At 46.5% G+C, this 20,519-nt stretch overlaps 1 protein-coding gene across 1 annotated transcript; it reads left to right on the top strand.

The window, feature by feature from the left end:
- Positions 1 to 1,921: 1,921 nt before the first annotated feature.
- On the top strand, positions 1,922 to 7,462 carry LOC127323318 (protein transport protein SEC23 D). Its single transcript, XM_051351482.2, has 14 exons — positions 1,922 to 2,387; positions 2,527 to 2,586; positions 2,924 to 2,977; positions 3,080 to 3,255; positions 3,392 to 3,578; positions 3,730 to 3,875; positions 3,962 to 4,116; positions 4,232 to 4,313; positions 4,518 to 4,633; positions 5,217 to 5,312; positions 5,546 to 5,669; positions 6,173 to 6,438; positions 6,620 to 6,834; positions 6,934 to 7,462. Exons 1-14 carry the CDS (start codon positions 2,060 to 2,062, stop codon positions 7,158 to 7,160), a joined length of 2,232 nt encoding a protein of 743 aa, XP_051207442.1. The 5' UTR covers positions 1,922 to 2,059; the 3' UTR covers positions 7,161 to 7,462.
- Positions 7,463 to 20,519: the final 13,057 nt, after the last annotated feature.

Here is a 20,519-nt window from a genome sequence, read left to right on the forward strand (position 1 = left end):
CAAGATGAAAGAGGAGAACTTATGATTCAAGCCATCATTCCTTTGACATACAGCTGGGCATGGGCAGCCCGGCCCGGCCCGAAATCCTGGGCCGGGCCGGGTCGGGTTTGCATGTCGGGTCGGGTTCAGGCCTCATTGCGGAGCCCGAACGCCGGGCCGGGCACGGGCTTGCAGAAATGGGATCTACTCCTAGTTCGGGCCGGGCTTGTCAGGCCGGGCTGGATTTTTCTATGTTCGGGCCGGGTTCGGGCCTGATTTCTAAACCCGAAGGTCGGGCTCGGGCCTGATTTCTAAACCCGAAGAATGCCCAGGTGTACTTTGACAGTCTGCGGCTGGCCGGGCAGGGTAATGCTGATGCGCGTGAGGGCGGCGTGCCGACGGCCGACTCGCGGGCGGCGTGGCGTGAGCAGTGGCACAACTGGCCGACTCGCGGGCGTGCGGCGGCAGAGCCGGAGCCGTGGCGGCGGTCGGTCGGGGCTCGGCGCTCGGGTCGCTGGGAGCCTCGCGGATGGGGGCTAGGACTGGGTGGTGGCATCAATTTTTAGCCTTCCAAAAATTAAATAGCCCCTTAAAGGCTATTAACCGGATGTGAAATGGTAGGCATCGAGTGGAGATGCTCTTAGTGAGGATGAACTTCTTAGTTATATAAGATCTAGTTCTTCGGGCGGAGTATCAAGCCCTACCGCTGGCAGCTGCGGTGGCTTCACTCTGAATCAGGGAAGATGCTCCTTCTTGACATACAAGAAAGCTTTGGCTTTGGCGACTTCAAAAGGAAGCCCTTCTCTTCATCCGGTCCCTGACGGCACGTGGCAGCTTTCAAAGCGTTGCACTTTTAATCTTTTTGCAGTTTCTTAGATATACTTACCAGGTCTTATAATTCAGACTATGCAGCTCTCTCCAGACACTCCAGACGTTTTGATCTGGTACCTGACGGAGTCCGGAGAATACTCCTCTAAATCTGCTTATAGGGCTCTCTTCGAAGGGACGGTGACCTCACCCTATCATATGGTGCCATCTGGAGGTGTTGGGCTCCCCTTAAGTGCAGAATTTTTGCTTGGTTGGCATCCCTGGACAGATGTTGGACCAATCATCGGAGACAGAGACATGGCCTCACCACTGACGATACATGTGCTCTATGTGATCAAGACACCGAGTCGATTGCACATCTCATGGTCCAATGCTCCTTCTCCCAGCAAATATGGTTTGACATCTGCACTAGCTTCAACCTCCCAACCTGCATGCCAAACCAAACAACTGAGCTCAGTGAGTGGTTCGCGACAGCCACTGCCAATGCTCAACCCGACACATAAAAAGGAGCCAAATCCATCATCATACTCACTATGTGGAGGCTGTGGAAAGCCAAGAATGATGTTGTCTTCAACAACGTCGCACCCAATAGGCAGTATGTCGTTCAGTCTATCGTTGAGGAGGGTAAATCCTGGTCGTTAGCTGGTGCAAGAGCGCTGCGCCGCTTGCCGTTACATGCTAGGCCTCCTGACTCCCTCGTAGTTGACTTAGCTGCTTAGGTTAACAAAGTTAGCATGTACTATAGTTCTTCTTTCTTCTTGCCTTTTGTACATCCGGTTTGCTCCCGTTCTCTTGACGGCTTCTTCTAATATATAATGACACATGCTTTGGTATGCGAGTTCGAGAAAAAAGATCTTGTAATTCATGGTGTAAATTGCATATAAGTTGAATGAAGTTTGCACCTCCGACGTCCCTCTTTGTTATTAAAAAAAATGTACTCCAGTTTTCAAATCAAAAAAAAAAAAAAGTACTCCAGAAATAGACGGGATACGGTGGGCCAGAATCCCGGGGTTGTCCTGAAACGGCTCTAGGCCGCGCCCAGGATTCCGTCCCGCGTCAGTTCCCATTCGAGCGACTACCCGCTGGTGACGTGTTCTAAGCCTCGCACAACCATCAGATGGTACATATGCGGCTCAGATAAACCAGCACCCCCGCTGCCCGCCGTGTGTCAAGATCGTGGCCGTCGCCACTCGCGCCGCCCGCCTTCCTTCAGTCCTCCTCCTCCGCCCCACCTCGCCGAGACCCCGTCGCCATGGCGGTGCGCGCGACGGTCTCCCGCTTCCCCGTGACGCAGGACGCGCTGGACGCGTGCGGGCTCCAGTGGGGCATCTCCGTCACGCCCTTCGCCGCCGCCGACGAGCGCGGCCAGCCGCCCGCCGCCGCCGACCGCGGCGACCGCCTCCCGCGCTGCGAGCGCTGCTGGGCCTACTTCAACACCTACTGCGACGTCGAGCGCTGGGGCTGGGCCTGCGCGCTCTGCGGCACCCTCAACGGCTTCGACGACGACGCCGCGCGCCGCTACCAGCGCGCGGAAGACCGCCCCGAGCTCACCGCCTCCTTCGTCGACTTCGAGATCCCAGGTACGTACTGCCGCGCGCCCGCCCGCCTCCCTGCTCCTCGTGCTGGTGTCTCGCGGTTTCCAGTTGGTTTCCCATGGATGGCCTTGCTTGCTTGGTGCTACAATTCTTCTGACCCCTGGATTGGATTCGGCTTGGGCAGTGGACGAGGTGGATGGCCTGCCGGCGCGGCCTGTCTATGTGGCGGCGGTGGATCTCGCTTGTAAGTCCAATTATCTTGCTTAACGCCTCGCGATCATGAAATTCTGTACTACTGGTGGAAGTTAATTTTGCCTGTGACTTGGTACTGCTACATTTCTCATGATGTTTACCCAAGTAAGCCACCTAGAAAAAGAGAAGCATATATTAAACGAGAATAGTTAAGAGCGAATGCATATAGCTCACATTCTTGTTGATTTGTTGCTTTATATGATCAAATTGCCATGATGCTCAGCAATCAAATTCAGTTGGATCATCAAACAGTCTCCCCGAGGTTATGCTATGATTACTCTACATGATTATTGCAAGGACTGATTGTTCCCCTGTTTCACCGTCCTCAGGTTCTGAAGAGTTCCTGGAACTCATCAAGAGTGCGCTTCTGGCAGCCCTAGAAGGTTAGCATGCTTAACTTGCTGAATTTTGTCTTCTCAGGTCATTTTGTGCCGTTGGGTTGTCATGTTCCCCTTTGTCCTCAATTGGGTTTCTCCGTGCAACAGCTCTGATTCCAGGCTCCCTTTTTGGGCTTATGACATTCAGCCACAAGATTGGCCTGTATGATGTACAAGGTCCAATTCCCGTTGTCAAAAATGTGTTCATCCCTCCAGACTCTGAAGAAGATGGACCACCTGTTGCCCTTGAAGATGCCATGCCCCTACTTTCGTTTTTGGCCCCTGTATGTTACATAACCATGATACAGAACCTATTTCACTGGCTTCAGGTTCTGAAGAGTTCCTGGAACTCATCAAGAGCTATAGCAAGTTTTACAGGTTGGTTTAGTCAATCTCAGGATAATGTTTGATTGTGAGCAGGTCGATACATGCAAGGACCGAATTGCCGCTGCCCTGGAGACATTACGACCTACATCTTCATGGGAGAGAGGCGCTGCTTCCGGGCAGGAAGCAGATACTGTTTTGCTTGGTGGGCGAGGTTTCGGAACAGCCATGTCTTCTCTAATTGACTACCTAAGTTCAGAGTATGGTTCTACTTTTGCTTTGGGTAAGTTAACACAGCCCTTTCTGCAATTTTTAAATTGCTTCTTGTAATGTAAACAATTATGTTTTCTTAAGATAATTGTATTTTGCAAAGAGTTTTCTACTTTCTGTTTTCATGCCTAACTACCGTTTGTTTCTTGTTAATTTAACAACAGCTAGGGTATTTGCTTTTCTGTCTGGTGCTCCTGATTATGGAGACGGTCAACTAGATACTAGGAGATATGGTGAGCAATATGCTAGCAGAGGGGAAGATGCTGACCTTGCGTTGCTCCCTGAGCAGATACCTTTCTATAAAGATCTAGTAAGCTTCTGTTGGTTTTGTAGAGAAAAATAAGTTACATTTCCTTCTGTCTACCCTGTAGTGAGCTTCGTGAAATTTTGAAACAGGCAGCTGTTGCTGTTCAAGCAGGAGTATGTGTAGACATATTTGCCGTAACTGATGAATATACCGATTTGGCTTCGTTGAAGTTTTTAAGTATCGAAAGTGGTGGCTCGTTATTTCTCTATGCAAATGCCGATGATTCAACACTTCCTCAGGACATGTGAGCTTGATCTTATGACTGCCCTCGTATTTTATTTTGGAAATTATATCTGCCTAGGTTTCTGATAAAATGCGAATGGGGTTTTCCTCAATACCTTGCATTTCTCTCTGAACAGATATCGCCTGTTGAGTCGACCCTATGCATTTGGTTGTGTTCTAAGGCTTAGAACATCTTCAGATTTTGAACCTGGCCGCTCTGTAAGCAATCAAGCCACCTGTTTTCACATTATCTGTCGGATTAAACCAGTGTATATCACTGCAAAGTTTTATAAAGCCACCTTAGGTGCCACTGACTTGTTTGGTGTGGACCCATATGTCATTGATGCAATGAGTGGTATAACGGTTACTGAAATTTGATGTGCTAGACAAGGATTTGACCCTTAACTATCCATCCTTTTGCAGTATGGTCATTTCTTTCCTGATCCGCAATATGAAAATGTGCAACATATTATCTGCTGTGATTCTTTTGCTACTTATGCCTATGACTTCAACTTTACCCATGCCGATGGCTTCTCCAGGTATTTTATTTTATGTTCACCATTAGACGTAGTGGTTGCTGTTAAATAATGAGTATCTGGAATTTAAATGCATGCCAATCAACTGCCGTCTACAATATCTGATATGCCTAATGATGTGGGCCCTGCTGTTCTCTGCGATATGATATGTTAAGTTTTTTGCATAAATTAGACTAATTCAGCATGTGTCCTGCTGTCATATTTGAGAGAAAATCCCACAACCAAATCCTTTTTGTTGCAATATTTTTTTTGTAATCAAGGTAGACACTGACACAGAGTAAGCGCAAAGAATCAAAATTTTGTCCAACTCGTTGTTCAAACTTCATTTCATATCAGCCATATGAAGTGGTGTGGAATTTAAAATCATTATGATATCGTACATAGATGGGTAACTCTACATGCTATAAGCGGCTAATAATTTTCCGTACAGGATCATATCGAGCTTCTAAAGAAAGCTTGCGCAATAAAAGCATAATTCATTTTCACTATTTGAAGAAACCTAGTTTTTGGTGGATCTTGTTAATCTAATATGCACGTGTGATACCCTTCACCAAAGGTCAGGTAATGTGATTTTCAATATTTTCAGGCACACAGAACCTGCTGTTGTACAAATTGCGTTTCAGTACAGTGTTGTTGAGCCTGTGGAGGAGGTATCAGGGAATGACCCACAGTCATATCCAAGGTACAAGACATGCGAGTTATTTAAGTTTCCAGAGATCCATCATACTTTTCAAGCTTTAACTAGCTTTTGGACGCCTTGCCTCTTGAGAATTATATTTTTTGGGTTGTCTGAACTAATGCTTCTGCTTACATTGAGTAGTACACCAGAGTCTTGTTAGCATCTATTTTCATTCCATCTTTAATTATTCACTTTGTTTTGGTACTTTTGTTGTTTGCAATCCTACATCTCCACAGCTACAAGTTTTTTCTGAAGAGAAGGTTGAGAATAAGGACATTGCAGTATCGACCGGCTAAGGATATCAATGAGATGTATGACAGTGTTGATCCAGAGGCTGTCCTACATATCCTTGTTCATAAGGTAATCATATGTACTCCCTCCTTTCACTATTACAAGATGTTTTAGGTTTTTTTGGAAAATGCATGTATCTAGACATGTTTCAGTGCATAGGCTGATTAGGCTCACTCATTTCCGTCCATATCTATTCCACATTGAAATATCTAAAACATCCTATAATAGTGAACGGAGGGAGTGGTTTTTTAATCATGCACATAGCTTTCTCTGAAGATATTCAGCAGGTTGAGATAGGAAAGATAATTGTATAATAAATTTTGGAGGCGATTATTGCAAGAAATATCGATAAGATTAGAAATGGTCTGCCCAAGATCATGGAGTTAATTCTGTATGGATTTCAACCAATGAGCATTCTTCTAGCTGATCTGGCCTTTTTAAAAAAAGATGCTTCGCCTTTTCATTAGTGCACGCCCTGGGAAATTACTGTTTTTTCTTATTTAGTTTTAAGGTGCATACAGTACTATATTTTGTCATCTTAATTTGATTCTCTTCTTGAACACTGCCATCAGGTTATTTTAGTTTCATTGGAAAATGGGGTTAGAGAAGGCAGGCATTCGGTGCATGATTGGCTGGCTATCCTTATAACCCGGTACAATGATGTGTTGAGATCTGATGCACGAACTCCAGAATCACACATTGATATAGACTTCTCACAATTCCCACAGCTGCAAATGTTGCCTCAGTTTGTGTTTGCAATGTTGAGGAGCCCCCTTCTTCGCTTGCATGAAGAAGGCATCCACCCAGATTACAGGATATATCTGCAATGTCTTTTCAGGTATTCTATGTTTTTTTTTTGTAGTGCTTGCAAGTCTTGGAGAATGTCCAAAAACTTCTCTTGTGGTGATAGTTACTACAGAAAAGAAAAATTGTTGTTCCTGTGGTCATATCTCGTGTTTTCTTGTGAATTTAATTTCTCACTTACGAGTTTATAATTCTCCTTTGAACTGTTCTCGCAGTGCACTGGAGCCATCTTCTCTAGCAAAAGCTATATATCCAGTTTTAACTTCATACTCCTCACCTAACAAGCAAGCATTCCCACGGCACACTTTGAGCCGTGCTGCTCTAACGATGAGCGAGAGCCCGATATTTCTTCTGGATGCATTTACCAACCTTGTCGTTTATTATTCATCCGCCGCTGATCCTTCACTTCCTTTTCCTCCACCCCATGACTGTAAGTATACCACACTCTTACAGTTTCTGGGGCATTTTTCTTAGTTGCTTGTTTGTCTCAGCTGCTTATGTTCTTGGGCACTTAATATATATCCTGCAGGTCTGTTGAGAACAACGATTAATGCGCTGAAGCAGGACAGGTGTTTAACACCAAAACTGACATTTGTCCGTGGAGGAGAAGATGATTCATCATTGTTTGAGAACTATCTTATTGAAGAGCAAGATGTTGATGGTTCAGGGTTTACAACTGGTAAAGGGTTCATATCGTTCCGTGAGAGTATAAGGAATGAAGTAGCCGAAATCCTCAAGGAAGAAAGTGGCAGCTAGCCTCTGACCGCTTTGTGTCAATAGCTCTTGTTTTGACCTTACGGCGTAGACTGTAACTATTACTTAGCTGAAACTGAGAGATATAGCCATGGAGTAATAAAGAAGGGAGCTGTGTTCCGATCTTACAAGTAGTTGCTTGTGTCTAGGAATGATCTGTCAGAGAAGAACTTTTTTGTTTGTGTATTCCCGTACATCTGGCACCGGTTAGTTTTCAGCCTGTGATGTTAGTAGCAAAGATGATGATGAAACACATGAATTTTACAGTAATACAAATATTCAATATACTGCTGGTGCTTGCCCAAGATTGATCTCATCTATCTGTAGTACTAGTGCCTTCATCTTCGGTGTGTTTGGTTGCCCTCACGGGTTTTTTTGGTTTTGGCCTCCCAGCTCCCGCTTGAGTGAAAACCGAACCTAGACATGTTTGTGCATTTAGTTTGGTTGGTCACAATGTGTTTTCGTGCAGTTTGGGCCTAATGTTTGTTTGCCCGCACCACTTACTTAGCTGGGTGCTATAGGAAAATTAAGGTGTTTGGTTATACGCAGCAAAATCTCTCTTATGGTTACCACTTCAAATTTGGTAATGCTACCACCTCATAGCTGACAACACTTCACAGTTTACAGCACACACAAGTCGCACATATAACGCAATAAGACATGCACCTAGACATGTAACAACAGATTAGTAAGCAGGTTTTACACACATACAATCAGGGGTTCACATAAACTCCCCGATCAAAAGCCACCAGAGGCATTCCATGCCCATGAAACACAGTGGTTAAACCCCAGATCAAAAGGCAGCACACATGTTTGATGGTTCATCAGTTCATCAGGCTAAACTAGTACTACGTAGTAGATACAGACAGAGTAGCCATAGTTAGGGTAGGTGTACCGTGTACGTCCTGGCAGTGGAGCCGTTAGATTTGTAGATCATCACCGTCAGGCCGAAGGCCTTATCTTGAACTGCAACGTGTCGTTATACTTGAAGATCATACTTGTGGACGATCTCCAGCCAGTTCCTCCCTAACACCATCTAGCTGTCGTGATATGCGACCTCCACCCACTCGTCACACCAGCGGCAGGCGGACACCGCCACGCTGTGGGGCAGAGGGATCTTGATCCACTCCCTTAGGCCCGGCTGGAACGCTAGTGAAACGATGAACATGTGGAAGTCTTTCACGTCCCGTTGGACGTCGCACTGGCGAGGAATGAGGGGCATGTGCAAGTGCACGAGCTTGGGTTGGTGGCCATGGGTGTGCGGTGGCACCACAGCTGTCTGTACCCTTGTACCCTGCACCAACGGCTTGCGCTGAAGCTATTGCCACATTGTTTGTTCAAGGACTTCACTTACTAGGGAAAACAGAATAAATAAATAATGCGCGGTTCAAGGGGAGATTGTCCTGGTACCGAGGTGGAAGATGCTAGCCCTTCCCCCATTGTGTCGCACTCTGACTTAACCACCTTGTTAGTACATAGACAAAGACGTAAGAAAATGGGTTTACAATATAAAGGTAGTGGTGAACAAGATGATGGCACGAAACAACAAGATCATGGCACAGACCTACAAGATCATTGCTCTGACGAACATGATCATGGCAGTGACGAACAAGATGTACATATACAACAATATATGCAACAAAACAAAAATGCGCTGCAATTGATCATGCACACACACTTGAACGGAGATCAAGCATAATCCGTGTATTTCCCAATTTGGAGGGTGCACAGATCTGACATAGACATTGGAGCTCAAATTGAAAAAAAAACAATCCAACTCTAATCTAGTAGAATCTCCATCCATTCTACATTGAATGTAATAAACTAGCAATGTGAACCCCGCTTGTTGCAAAATCAATCGCTGGTAACCGCCTTAAAAAAACGAAACCTCTTTTCGAATCTATAGGATGGAAGACCTACCGTGAAGAAATCGGGGGGGGGGGGGGGGAGGGGGGGGGTGAGGAGTCACAGACCTGGATCTACCGATGAAGTTGTAGGATAACGTTGCATAGAAAACAAAAATTTCCCTACCGCGAACACGCAATCCAAGCCAAGATGCAATCTAGAAGACGGTAGCAACGAGGGGATTATCGAGTCTCACCCTTGAAGAGATTCTAAAGCCTACAAGATGAGGCTCTTGTTGCTGCGGTAGACGTTCACTTGCCGCTTGCAAAAGCGCGTAGAAGATCTTGATCACGGCGCCACAAACGGGCAGCACCTCCGTACTCGGTCACACGTTCGGTTGTTGATGAAGACGACGTCCACCTCCCGTTCCAGCGGGCAGCGGAAGTAGTAGCTCCTCTTGAATCCGACAGCACGACGGCGTGGTGTCGGTGGTGGTGGAGAAATCCGGCGGAGCTTCGCTAAGCGTGCAGGATGTGGTGGAGGAGAGAGAGCCGCTAGGGTTTGGGAGAGGGGGGCGCCGGCCTCAAGGGGTGCGGCCACCTTGGTGGTTTTTGGGGTGGCCGGCCCCCTCCCCTTGGCCCCTCATTATATAGGTGGAAGCCCCAAGTGTTGGACTACAAGTCTCCGAATAAGACCCGAACCCAAAACCTTCCATGTGATAGGGAAACCTACCCAAGGTGGGAATCCCACTTGGGGTGGGATTCCCCCCTTCCATGTGGGGGGGGGGGGGTGGCCGGCCCCCATAGGGAGAGTCCACTTGGGACTCCTCCCCCTCTAGGGTTGGCCGGCCATGGAGGTGGAGTCCCTCCGGGACTCTGCCTTCCTTGGTGGTTTCTTCCGAACTTTTCTAGAACCTTCTAGAACCTTCCGGATTGTTAGAGTACGTCATGGGCATGGGCCCGTTAGTCTTATGGTTTGCTTAGGGGTCAAGTAAGCCTTGCTTGGGAGTCAAGTAAACCTCTCTATATATGGAGAGGAGATGTATCAATCTAATCAAGCAAGAATTAAGAAGGAAATCCCTTCCCTCTTGCCCGGCCGTGGGCAAAAGGCCCCCGGCCGGCCTTCTCGCGCCCTAGCAGCCCTCTCTCTCCCTCCCAAACCCTAGCAGCCACATAACAACTTGGTATCAGCTTTCCCGGGTTCGATCATGTTCAGCCCTCCACCGAGTTCTTCCCACCCGCCGCCGCCGCACTCCGACGTCCCCGTCGTTCTCTCCCCGACGGAGATCACCGCAGCCCTCCGCGATCTCACCACTGCTGTCCAGGAGATCCGCCTCTTCCTGGCCGGTCCCTACGGGCCGCCGCTGCCGGCGGCACTGCTGCCGTGGCAGCCGACGCACCAGACGGCCTCCGCCGCGATCGCCGGGCCGCTGCAGCTCGACGCCGCTGCTGTTGCGTCGCCGCCACCCGACGCCGGGCTGCTGCAGCCCCGCTGCCGCTATCCACCATCTCCGGGCCGAGCCCTACCTTGGCGCCGGGGTCCCTATTCTCCAGCAGCCGGCCGCCTTCTTCCCATCGGACGCTACAAGAAGCAACGACTGCCGCCGCCACCAACGCCACCATCGCAGCTGCTGTCCTCACCGACGCTGTCCTTGCCGTTCGGTGGGCAGCTGCAACAACAGCAGCAGTTGCCATCGCGACCAACACCGCAGCAGCGGCTGCTGCCGCCACCGACGCCGTCCCTGCCTTTCGGCGGTGTGGGAGCGACCTTGGCCCCAGGCTCTACATCGACACCCCCCGGGATGCCCTTCCACCAGGTCTGTTTCCCTCCGTCGCCGTCACCGCTTCAGCCTTGGATCGCTATTCGCCATGTGTCGGCGGCGGTGAGGCTGCAGGCTGCTGCGCGCGGCCTCCTAGTGCGTCGGCGTGTGCGGGAGATGCGTGATCTGCAGCTGCAGCTCCTCCAAGTTGCGCTTCGTTGCGCAACGAACCTCGATCTCGTCCGCTGCGTCGGGGATCTTGGGCGTGCGGTTTCCCCAACGGGCGGCGGACATGTTGTTTTTCCCGCGGACAGCGACCTCAAAGTTTGCGCCATCGACAGTCATCCGGCGGGGAGAAGGCATGGTGTCACCGACAGGAGCGCACCGCGTAGCACCACTGCATTCCGCCGCCGCCCGCCGCGCGGGCTCCTTTTGTCCCGCTGGTTTCCATGGGATCCAGGTGGTCTGACAGTGCACGTCCGACGGGCGAATGGTGTCCACTTTATTTTCAGGGGTCAACAATAAAGCGTCCCAGTCTATTTCAGGTTGAGAGTAATAAAACAAGCCGAGCTGTAAAAGGCTCGTTTTTAGGTGTTAGGGTTGTATTGCGTCGAGTCATGGTTTGTTTCGGCTGCAGCTCGAGGACGAGCTGCATGTCCAGGTGGGGTGTAGTGTTAGAGTACGTCATGGGCATGGGCCCGTTAGTCTTATGGTTTGCTTAGGGGTCAAGTAAGCCTTGCTTGGGAGTCAAGTAAACCTCTCTATATATGGAGAGGAGATGTATCAATCTAATCAAGCAAGAATTAAGAAGGAAATCCCTTCCCTCTTGCCCGGCCGTGGGCAAAAGGCCCCCGGCCGGCCTTCTCGCGCCCTAGCAGCCCTCTCTCTCCCTCCCAAACCCTAGCAGCCGCATAACACGGATCATTTTAAATCACATAAAATGACTTCCTATATATGAATCTTATTCTCCGGACCATTCCGGGACTCCTCGTGATGTCCGGGATCTCACCCGGGACTCCGAACAAATATTCGAACTCCATTCCATATTCAAGTTCTACCATTTCAACATCCAACTTTAAGTGTGTCACCCTACGGTTCGTGAACTATGCGGACATGGTTGAGTACTCTCTCCGACCAATAACCAATAGCGGGATCTGGAGATCCATAATGGCTCCCACATATTCAACGATGACTTTAGTGATCGAATGAACCATTCACATACGATACCAGTTCCCTTTGTCACGCGATATTTTACTTGTCCGAGGTTTGATCATCGGTATCACTCTATACCTTGTTCAACCTCGTCTCCTGACAAGTACTCTTTACTCGTACCATGGTATGTGGTCTCTTATGAACTTATTCATATGCTTGCAAGACATTAGACGACATTCCACCTAGAGGGCCCAGAGTATATCTATCCGTCATTGGGATGGACAAATCCCACTGTTGATCCATATGCCTCAACTCATACTTTCCGGATACTTAATCCCACCTTTATAACCACCCATTTACGCAGTGGCGTTTGGTGTAATCAAAGTACCTTTCCGGTATAAGTGATTTACATGATCTCATGGTCATAAGGACTAGGTAACTATGTTATCGAAAGCTTATAGCAAATAACTTAATGACGTGATCTTATGCTACGCTTAATTGGGTGTGTCCATTACATCACTCATACAATGACATAACCTTGTTATTAATAACATCCAATGTTCATGATTATGAAACTAATCATCCATTAATCAACGAGCTAGTTAAGAGGCATACTAGGGACTCTTTGTTGTCTACATATCACACATGTACTAATGTTTCGGTTAATACAATTATAGCATGACATATAAACATTTATCATAAACATAAAGATATATAATAACCACTTTTATTATTGCCTCTTGGGCATATCTCCTTCAGTCTCCCACTTGCACTAGAGTCAATAATCTAGATTACATTGTAATATACCTAACACCCATGGCATTCTGGTGTTGGTCATGCTTTGCCCTAGGGAGAGCTTTAGTCAACGGATCTGCTACATTCAGATCAGTGTGTACTTTGCAAATCTTTATTTCTCCATCTTCGATGTACTCGCGAATCGAGTGGTAACGCAGCTTGATATGCTTCAGCCTCTTGTGTGACCTTGGCTCTTGTGCATTGGCGATGGCACCCATGTTATCACAGTAGATGATTAATGGGTCCAATGCACTAGGAACCACACCGAACTCTACAATGAACCTCTTCATCCATACCGCTTCTGATGAAGCCTCTGAAGCCGCTATGTACTCTGATTCTGTTGAAGACTTCGCCACCGTGCACTGCTTCGAGCTTGCCCAGCCATCGCAGCACCATTCAATATAAACACGTACCCAGACTGTGACTTAGAGTCATCAGGATCAGTGTTCCAACTTGCATCGGTGTAACCGTTTACAACGAGCTCTTGGTCACCTCCATAACAAAGAAACATATCCTTAGTTCTTTTCAAGTACTTCAGGATATTCTTGACCGTTGTCCAGTGTTCCATTCCTGGATCACTTTGATATCTGCTAGTCAAACTAACAGCATGTGCTATATCCGGTCTAGTACATAGCATGGCATACATGATAGATCCTACTGCCGAGGCATAGGGGATATTACTCATCCTTTCTCTTTCTTCTGCCGTAGCCGGTCCTTGAGTCTTACTCAAGACCTTGCCTGGTAACATAGGTAAGAATCCTTTCTTACTTTCATCCATTCTAAACTTCTTTAGAATCTTGTCCAGGTATGTACTCTGTGATAGCCCTATTAGGCGTCTTGATCTATCTCTATAAATCTTGATGCCTAATATATACGATGCTTCACCAAGGTCTTTCATTGAAAAACTATTATTCAAATAACCTTTTACACTGCTTAATAGTTCTATATCATTCCCGATCAATAATATGTCATCTACATATAATATCAGGAATGCTACAGAGCTCCCACTCACTTTCTTGTAAATACAGGCCTCTCCATGACACTGTATAAATCCGAAGTCTTTGATCACCTTATCAAAGCGTCGGTTCCAACTTCTTGATGCTTGCTTCAGTCCATAGATTGAACGCTGAAGTTTGCATACTTTGTCAGCATTTTTAGGATCGACAAAACCTTTGGGTTGTACCATATACAACTCTTCCTCAATGTCTCCATTAAGGAACGCCGTTTTGACATCCATCTGCCAAATCTCATAATCGAAAAATGCAGCTATTGCTAACAAAATCCTCACAGATTTTAGCTTCGCTACAGGTGAGAAAGTCTCATCGTAGTCAACTCCTTGAATTTGTCGGAAACCCTTTGCGACAAGTCGAGCTTTATAGACAGTAATATTACCATCAGCATCTATTTTTCTCTTGAAGATCCATTTATTTTCGACAGCCTTTCGGCTATCAGGTAAGTCTACCAAAGTCCATACTTTGTTATCATACATGGATCCCATTTCGGATTTCATGTCTTCTTGCCATTTGTTGGAATCTGGGCTCATCATCGCTTCTTCATACGTCGCAGGGTCCTCATCATTGTTATCCACAATCATGACATTTAGACAAGGATCATACCAATCAGGAGTGGCACGTTCCCTTGTCGATCTGCGAGGTTCAGTAGTTTCCTCGTTCGAAGTTTCATGATCATTATCATTAGCTTCCTCTGTTGCCGGTGTAGGCGGTACAGGTATAACCTCCGGTACTGCGCTACTCTGATCAACGAGTATAGATTCATCAATATCATCGAGTTCTACTTTTCTTCCAGTCACTTCTTTAGTGATAAATTCTTTCTCAAGAAAGGTTCCGTTCTTAGCAACAAAGATTTTGCCTTCGGATTTGTGATAGAAAGTGTACCCTATAGTTTCCTTAGGGTGTCCTATGAAGATGCATTTCTCCGCTTTGGGTTCTAGCTTGTCCGGTTGTAACTTCTTTACATAGGCTTCGCAACCCCAAACTTTCAGGAACGACAGCTTAGGTTTCTTATTAAACCATAATTCATACGGTGTCGTTTCTACGGATTTTGATGGTGCTCTATTTAAAGTGAATGCGGCTGTCTCTAATGCATAACTCCAAAATGATAACGGCAAATCAGCAAGAGACATCATAGAACGAACCATATCTAAGAGAGTTCGATTACGACGTTCGGACACACCGTTTCGTTGTGGTGTTCCCGGCGGTGTCAATTGTGAAAGTATTCCGCATTTCTTTAAATGCATGCCAAACTCATAACTCGGGTATTCACCTCCACGATCAGATCGTAGAAATTTAATCTTCTTGTTACGTTGATTTTCTACTTCACTTTGGAATTCCTTAAACTTCTCGAAAGTTTCGGATTTATGTTTCATGAAATAGATATACCCATATCTACTCAGATCATCTGTGAAGGTTAGAACATAACGATAACTACCGCGCGATGCTACGCTCATTGGTCCGCACACATCGGTATGTATGATTTCCAATAAGTCAAGATGGCTCGCCTCCATCATACCAGAAAATGGAGTCTTAGTCATTTTTCCCATTATACATGCTTCGCATCTATCAAGTGACTCAAAGTCAAGTGATTCAAGTAATCCATCAGTATGGAGTTTCTTCATGCGTTTCACTCCAATATGACCAAGACGACAGTGCCACATATAAGTAGAATTATCATTCAATTTAATTCGCTTAGCATCAATGTTATGTATATGCGTATCACTACTATCGAGATCTAACAGAATTAAGCCATTCTTTTCTGGTGCTAGACCATAAAAGATATTATTCATAAAAATAGAACAACCATTATTCTCAGACTTGAATGAATAACCGTCATGCATTAAACAAGATCCAGATATAATGTTCATGCTCAACGCGGGTACAAAATAACAATTATTTAGGCTTAAAACTAATCCCGAAGGTAGATGTAGAGGAAGTGTGCCGACAGCGATCACATCGACTTTGGATCCGTTTCCAACGCGCATCATCACTTCATCTTTCAGTAGTCTTCGTTTATTCTTTAGTTCCTGTTTCGAGTTACAAATATGAGCAACCGAACCAGTATCAAATACCCAGGTACTAGAACGAGAACCAGTGAGATAAACATCTATAACATGTATATCAGATATACCTTCTTTCTTCTTCTTGACAAGGCCGCTCTTCAGATCAGCCAGATACTTGGAGCAATTACGCTTCCAATGTCCCTTCTCCTTGTAGTAATAGCACTCAGCATCAGGCTTAGGGCCGTTCTTAGGTTTCATAGGAGGCGTGGCAGCTTTCTTGCCACCCTTCTTGAATTTTCCCTTAGACTTGCCCTGTTTCTTGAAACTGGTGGTCTTGTTGACCATCAACACTTGATGCTCTTTCTTGATCTCAATCTCAGCAGCTTTTAGCATGCCAAAAAGTTCAGGCAACTCTTTGTTCATGTTCTGCATATTGTAGTTCATCACAAAGTTCTTGTAACTTGGTGGCAGTGATTGAAGGACACGATTAATCCCCAGTCTGTTAGGAATCACTATTCCCAAGTCACTGAGTTTCTTCGCATGCCCGGTCATGGCGAGCATGTGCTCACTAACGGAGCTGCCTTCTTCCATCATGCAGCTGAAGAAATGTTTTGATGCTTCATAGCATTCCACGGCCGCATGAGTTTCAAAAATAGCTTTCAGCTCTTTCATCAACTCATGAGGATCATGGTGCTCAAAACGTTTTTAAAGATCGGATTCCAGACTGCACAGGATGGTACACTGAACTTGAGAGTACCGAGTTTTCCGAGTCTCGTAAACAGCTTTTACTTCATCGGTTTCAGTTTCTGCAGGAGGGTCACCTAGCGGTGCATCAAGCACATATTGCAGATTTCCGCCAGAGAGGAAGATCCTCACATGACGGAACCAGTCGGTGAAGTTGCTACCGTTGCTCTTAAGCTTTTCTTTCTCTAGGAACTGGTTAAAATTGATTGGGGACGCCATCTCTACAACATATATTTGCAAAAGTTTAGACTAAGTTTATGACAAATTGAGTTCAAATTTTAATTCAACATAATTAAAAATCTAGGTGAACTCCCACTCAAAACAATATCCCTCGCATTGTCTTAGTGATCACACGAACCAAATCCACCGCACCTAAGTCCGATCATCACGAGACAAGGTGTGATTTCAATGGCGAACACTCAAAGTGTTCATCATATCAACCATATTATTCATGCTCTACCTTTCGGTATCACGTGTTCCGAGACCATGTCTGTACATGCTAGGCTCGTCAAGGCCACCTTAGTATCCGCATGTGCAAAACTGTCTTGCACCCGTTGTATGCACTTGTTGATTCTATCACACCTGATCATCACGAGATGCTTCGAAACGACAAGTCTTGGCAACGGTGCTACTAAGGATGAACACTTTATTATCTTGAGATTTTAGTGAGGGATCATCTTATAATGGTACCGTCGCGATCTAAGCAAAATAAGATGCATAAAAGGATTAACATCACATGCAGTTCATATGTGATATGATATGGCCCTTTTGTCTTTGCGCCTTTGATCTTCATCTCCAAAGCACGGACATGATCTCCATCATCTTCGGGCATGATCTCCATCATCGTCGGCGTAGCGTCAAGGTCAATGGCGCCGTCTTCATGATTGTCCTCCATGTAGCAACTATTACAACTACTTTGAAATACTACTCAACATGAAATTTAAAGACAATCATAAGGCTCCTGCCGATTGCCACAATACAATAATGATCATCTCATACATATTCATCATCACATTATGGCCATATCACATCACCAAACCCTGCAAAAACAAGTTAGACGTCTCTAATTTGGTTTGCATATTTTACGTGGTTTAGGGTTTTCGAGAGAGATCTAATCTACCTACGAACATGAACCACAACGTTGATACTAATGTTGTCAATAGAAGAGTAAATTGAATCTTCACTATAGTAGGAGAGACAGACACCCGCAAAGCCTCTTATGCAATACAAGTTGCATGTCAAACGAGGAACAAGTCTCATGAACGCGGTCATGTAAAGTTAGTCCGAGCCGCTTCATCCCACTATGCCACAAAGATGCAAAGTACTCAAACTAAAGATAACAAGAGCATCAACGCTCACAAAATCATTGTGTTCTACTCGTGCAACCATCTATGCATAGACACGGCTCTGATACCACTGTAGGATAACATTGCATAGAAAAAAAAATTCCTACAGCGAACACGCAATCCAAGCCAAGATGCAATCTAGAAGACGGTAGCAACGAGGGGATTATCGAGTCTCACCCTTGAAGAGATTCCAAAGCCTACAAGATGAGGCTCTTGTTGCTGCGGTAGACGTTCACTTGCCGCTTGCAAAAGCGCGTAGAAGATCTTGATCACGGCGCCACGAACGGGCAGCACCTCCGTACTCGGTCACACGTTCGGTTGTTGATGAAGACGACGTCCACCTCCCGTTCCAACGGGCAGCAGAAGTAGTAGCTCCTCTTGAATCCGACAACACGACGGCGTGGTGTCGGTGGTGGTGGAGAAATCCGGCGGAGCTTCGCTAAGCGTGCGGGATGTGGTGGAGGAGAGAGAGCCGCTAGGGTTTGGGAGAGGGGGGCGCCGGCCTCAAGGGGTGCGGCCACCTTGGTGGTTTTTGGGGTGGCCGGCCCCCTCCCCTTGGCCCCTCATTATATAGGTGGAAGCCCCAAGTGTTGGACTACAAGTCTCCGAATAAGACCCGAAACCAAAACCTTCCATGTGATAGGGAAACCTACCCAAGGTGGGAATCCCACTTGGGGTGGGATTCCCCCCTTCCATGTGGGGGGGTGGCCGGCCCCCATAGGGGGAGTCCACTTGGGACTCCTCCCCCTCTAGGGTTGGCCGGCTATGGAGGTGGAGTCCCTCCGGGACTCCGCCTTCCTTGGTGGTTTCTTCCGGACTTTTCTAGAACCTTCTAGAACCTTCCATAGAACCTTCCGGATCATTTTAAATCACATAAAATGACTTCCTATATATGAATCTTATTCTCCGGACCATTCCGAGACTCCTCGTGATGTCCGGGATCTCATCCGGGACTCCGAACAAATATTCGAACTCCATTCCATATTCAAGTTCTACCATTTCAACATCCAACTTTAAGTGTGTCACCCTACGGTTCGTGAACTATGCGGACATGGTTGAGTACTCTCTCCGACCAATAACCAATAGCGGGATCTGGAGATCCATAATGGCTCCCACATATTCAACGATGACTTTAGTGATCGAATGAACCATTCACATACGATACCAGTTCCCTTTGTCACGCGATATTTTACTTGTCCGAGGTTTGATCATCGGTATCACTCTATACCTTGTTCAACCTCGTCTCCTGACAAGTACTCTTTACTCGTACCATGGTATGTGGTCTCTTATGAACTTATTCATATGCTTGCAAGACATTAGACGACATTCCACCTAGAGGGCCCAGAGTATATCTATCCGTCATTGGGATGGACAAATCCCACTGTTGATCCATATGCCTCAACTCATACTTTCCGGATACTTAATCCCACCTTTATAACCACCCATTTACGCAGTGGCGTTTGGTGTAATCAAAGTACCTTTCCGGTATAAGTGATTTACATGATCTCATGGTCATAAGGACTAGGTAACTATGTTATCGAAAGCTTATAGCAAATAACTTAATGACGTGATCTTATGCTACGCTTAATTGGGTGTGTCCATTACATCATTCATACAATGACATAACCTTGTTATTAATAACATCCAATGTTCATGATTATGAAACTAATCATCCATTAATCAACAAGCTAGTTAAGAGGCATACTAGGGACTCTTTGTTGTCTACATATCACACATGTACTAATGTTTCGGTTAATACAATTATAGCATGACATATAAACATTTATCATAAACATAAAGATATATAATAACCACTTTTTTTATTGCCTCTTGGGCATATCTCCTTCAGAAGTTCCCCGACTTGAGGACAAAATCCACCATGACATAGTTGCAGCCGCGGGCGGAATTTCCCATGGCGGAGGTGGAGGAACGCCGACCATGGAGGGCAACGTGTGCAGAGGAGGTGAGCGAACGGGGGTTTGCGTGGTGAGGAGAGTGGAGTGGAGAGTTTAGGGGAAACATCTCGTTTCTCGCACTTGGTAGAGGATAGATACAACCGCGAAGAAGAAAAAGCACGCCCCAGCATCGCTCTAACCTAGATCAACACGGGTGGCTCCACCAGTTCGCCCCCTCGCCCCACCGCTTACCTCCTCAGGAGCCCCTCCACCCTTTGCCGCCGTCCGAGGTCGTCTCTCGCGCAGCGGGAGCTGAACTCGCATCTAGATGCGACCGCGGGCTGTGAGCGGTGGTGGAGGGCGATGTGACGCAGTAGTCGTGGTGGTGCCCAATCAGCTATGCTGCCGACGGTGCTGCAGCTTGGGACCGATCTCGGCCCGAGATAGCTCGCTCTGCGGCTGCCCGGTTGGTGCATCATGTTGTTCTTGCTGCTGCTGCCATGCTCCTGTGCGTCAAGACACACAACTTTCATTTCTATCATTTTTTTTTCATTTTAGGTAATCTTGAGAATGCTCCTTTGTAAGCCAAAAATGGTTGTCAACACATATATTGATCGATCTCCGAGCCTCCTACTAGTATAATTGGCTATCAAGTCTGATCATGTCATGTCTTGACACGGTGGGCATGGCCATGTCCACAATAAGGAATGATAAACTGCCTTTCCAAGTGCTCCATACACCCGTTTTCTCTGTCACCGCTGGGATTTATTCATGATTTAATAACAACCCAAAACGAGTGCTAACAAGTTG

The sequence above is a fragment of the Lolium perenne genome, chromosome 1 (genome assembly GCF_019359855.2).
Source record: "Lolium perenne isolate Kyuss_39 chromosome 1, Kyuss_2.0, whole genome shotgun sequence".
NCBI lineage: Eukaryota > Viridiplantae > Streptophyta > Magnoliopsida > Poales > Poaceae > Lolium > Lolium perenne.

Bases quoted from the DNA above. Each gene is read 5' to 3' on its own strand.
- LOC127323318 (XM_051351482.2), top strand. From the start codon at position 2,060: ATGGCGGTGCGCGCGACGGTCTCCCGCTTCCCCGTGACGCAGGACGCG. The intron at 3,876-3,961 runs GTAAGCTTCTGT...ATTTTGAAACAG, and splicing joins TACCTTTCTATAAAGATCTA to GCAGCTGTTGCTGTTCAAGC. The intron at 4,314-4,517 runs GTAAGCAATCAA...ATCCTTTTGCAG, and splicing joins ATTTTGAACCTGGCCGCTCT to TATGGTCATTTCTTTCCTGA.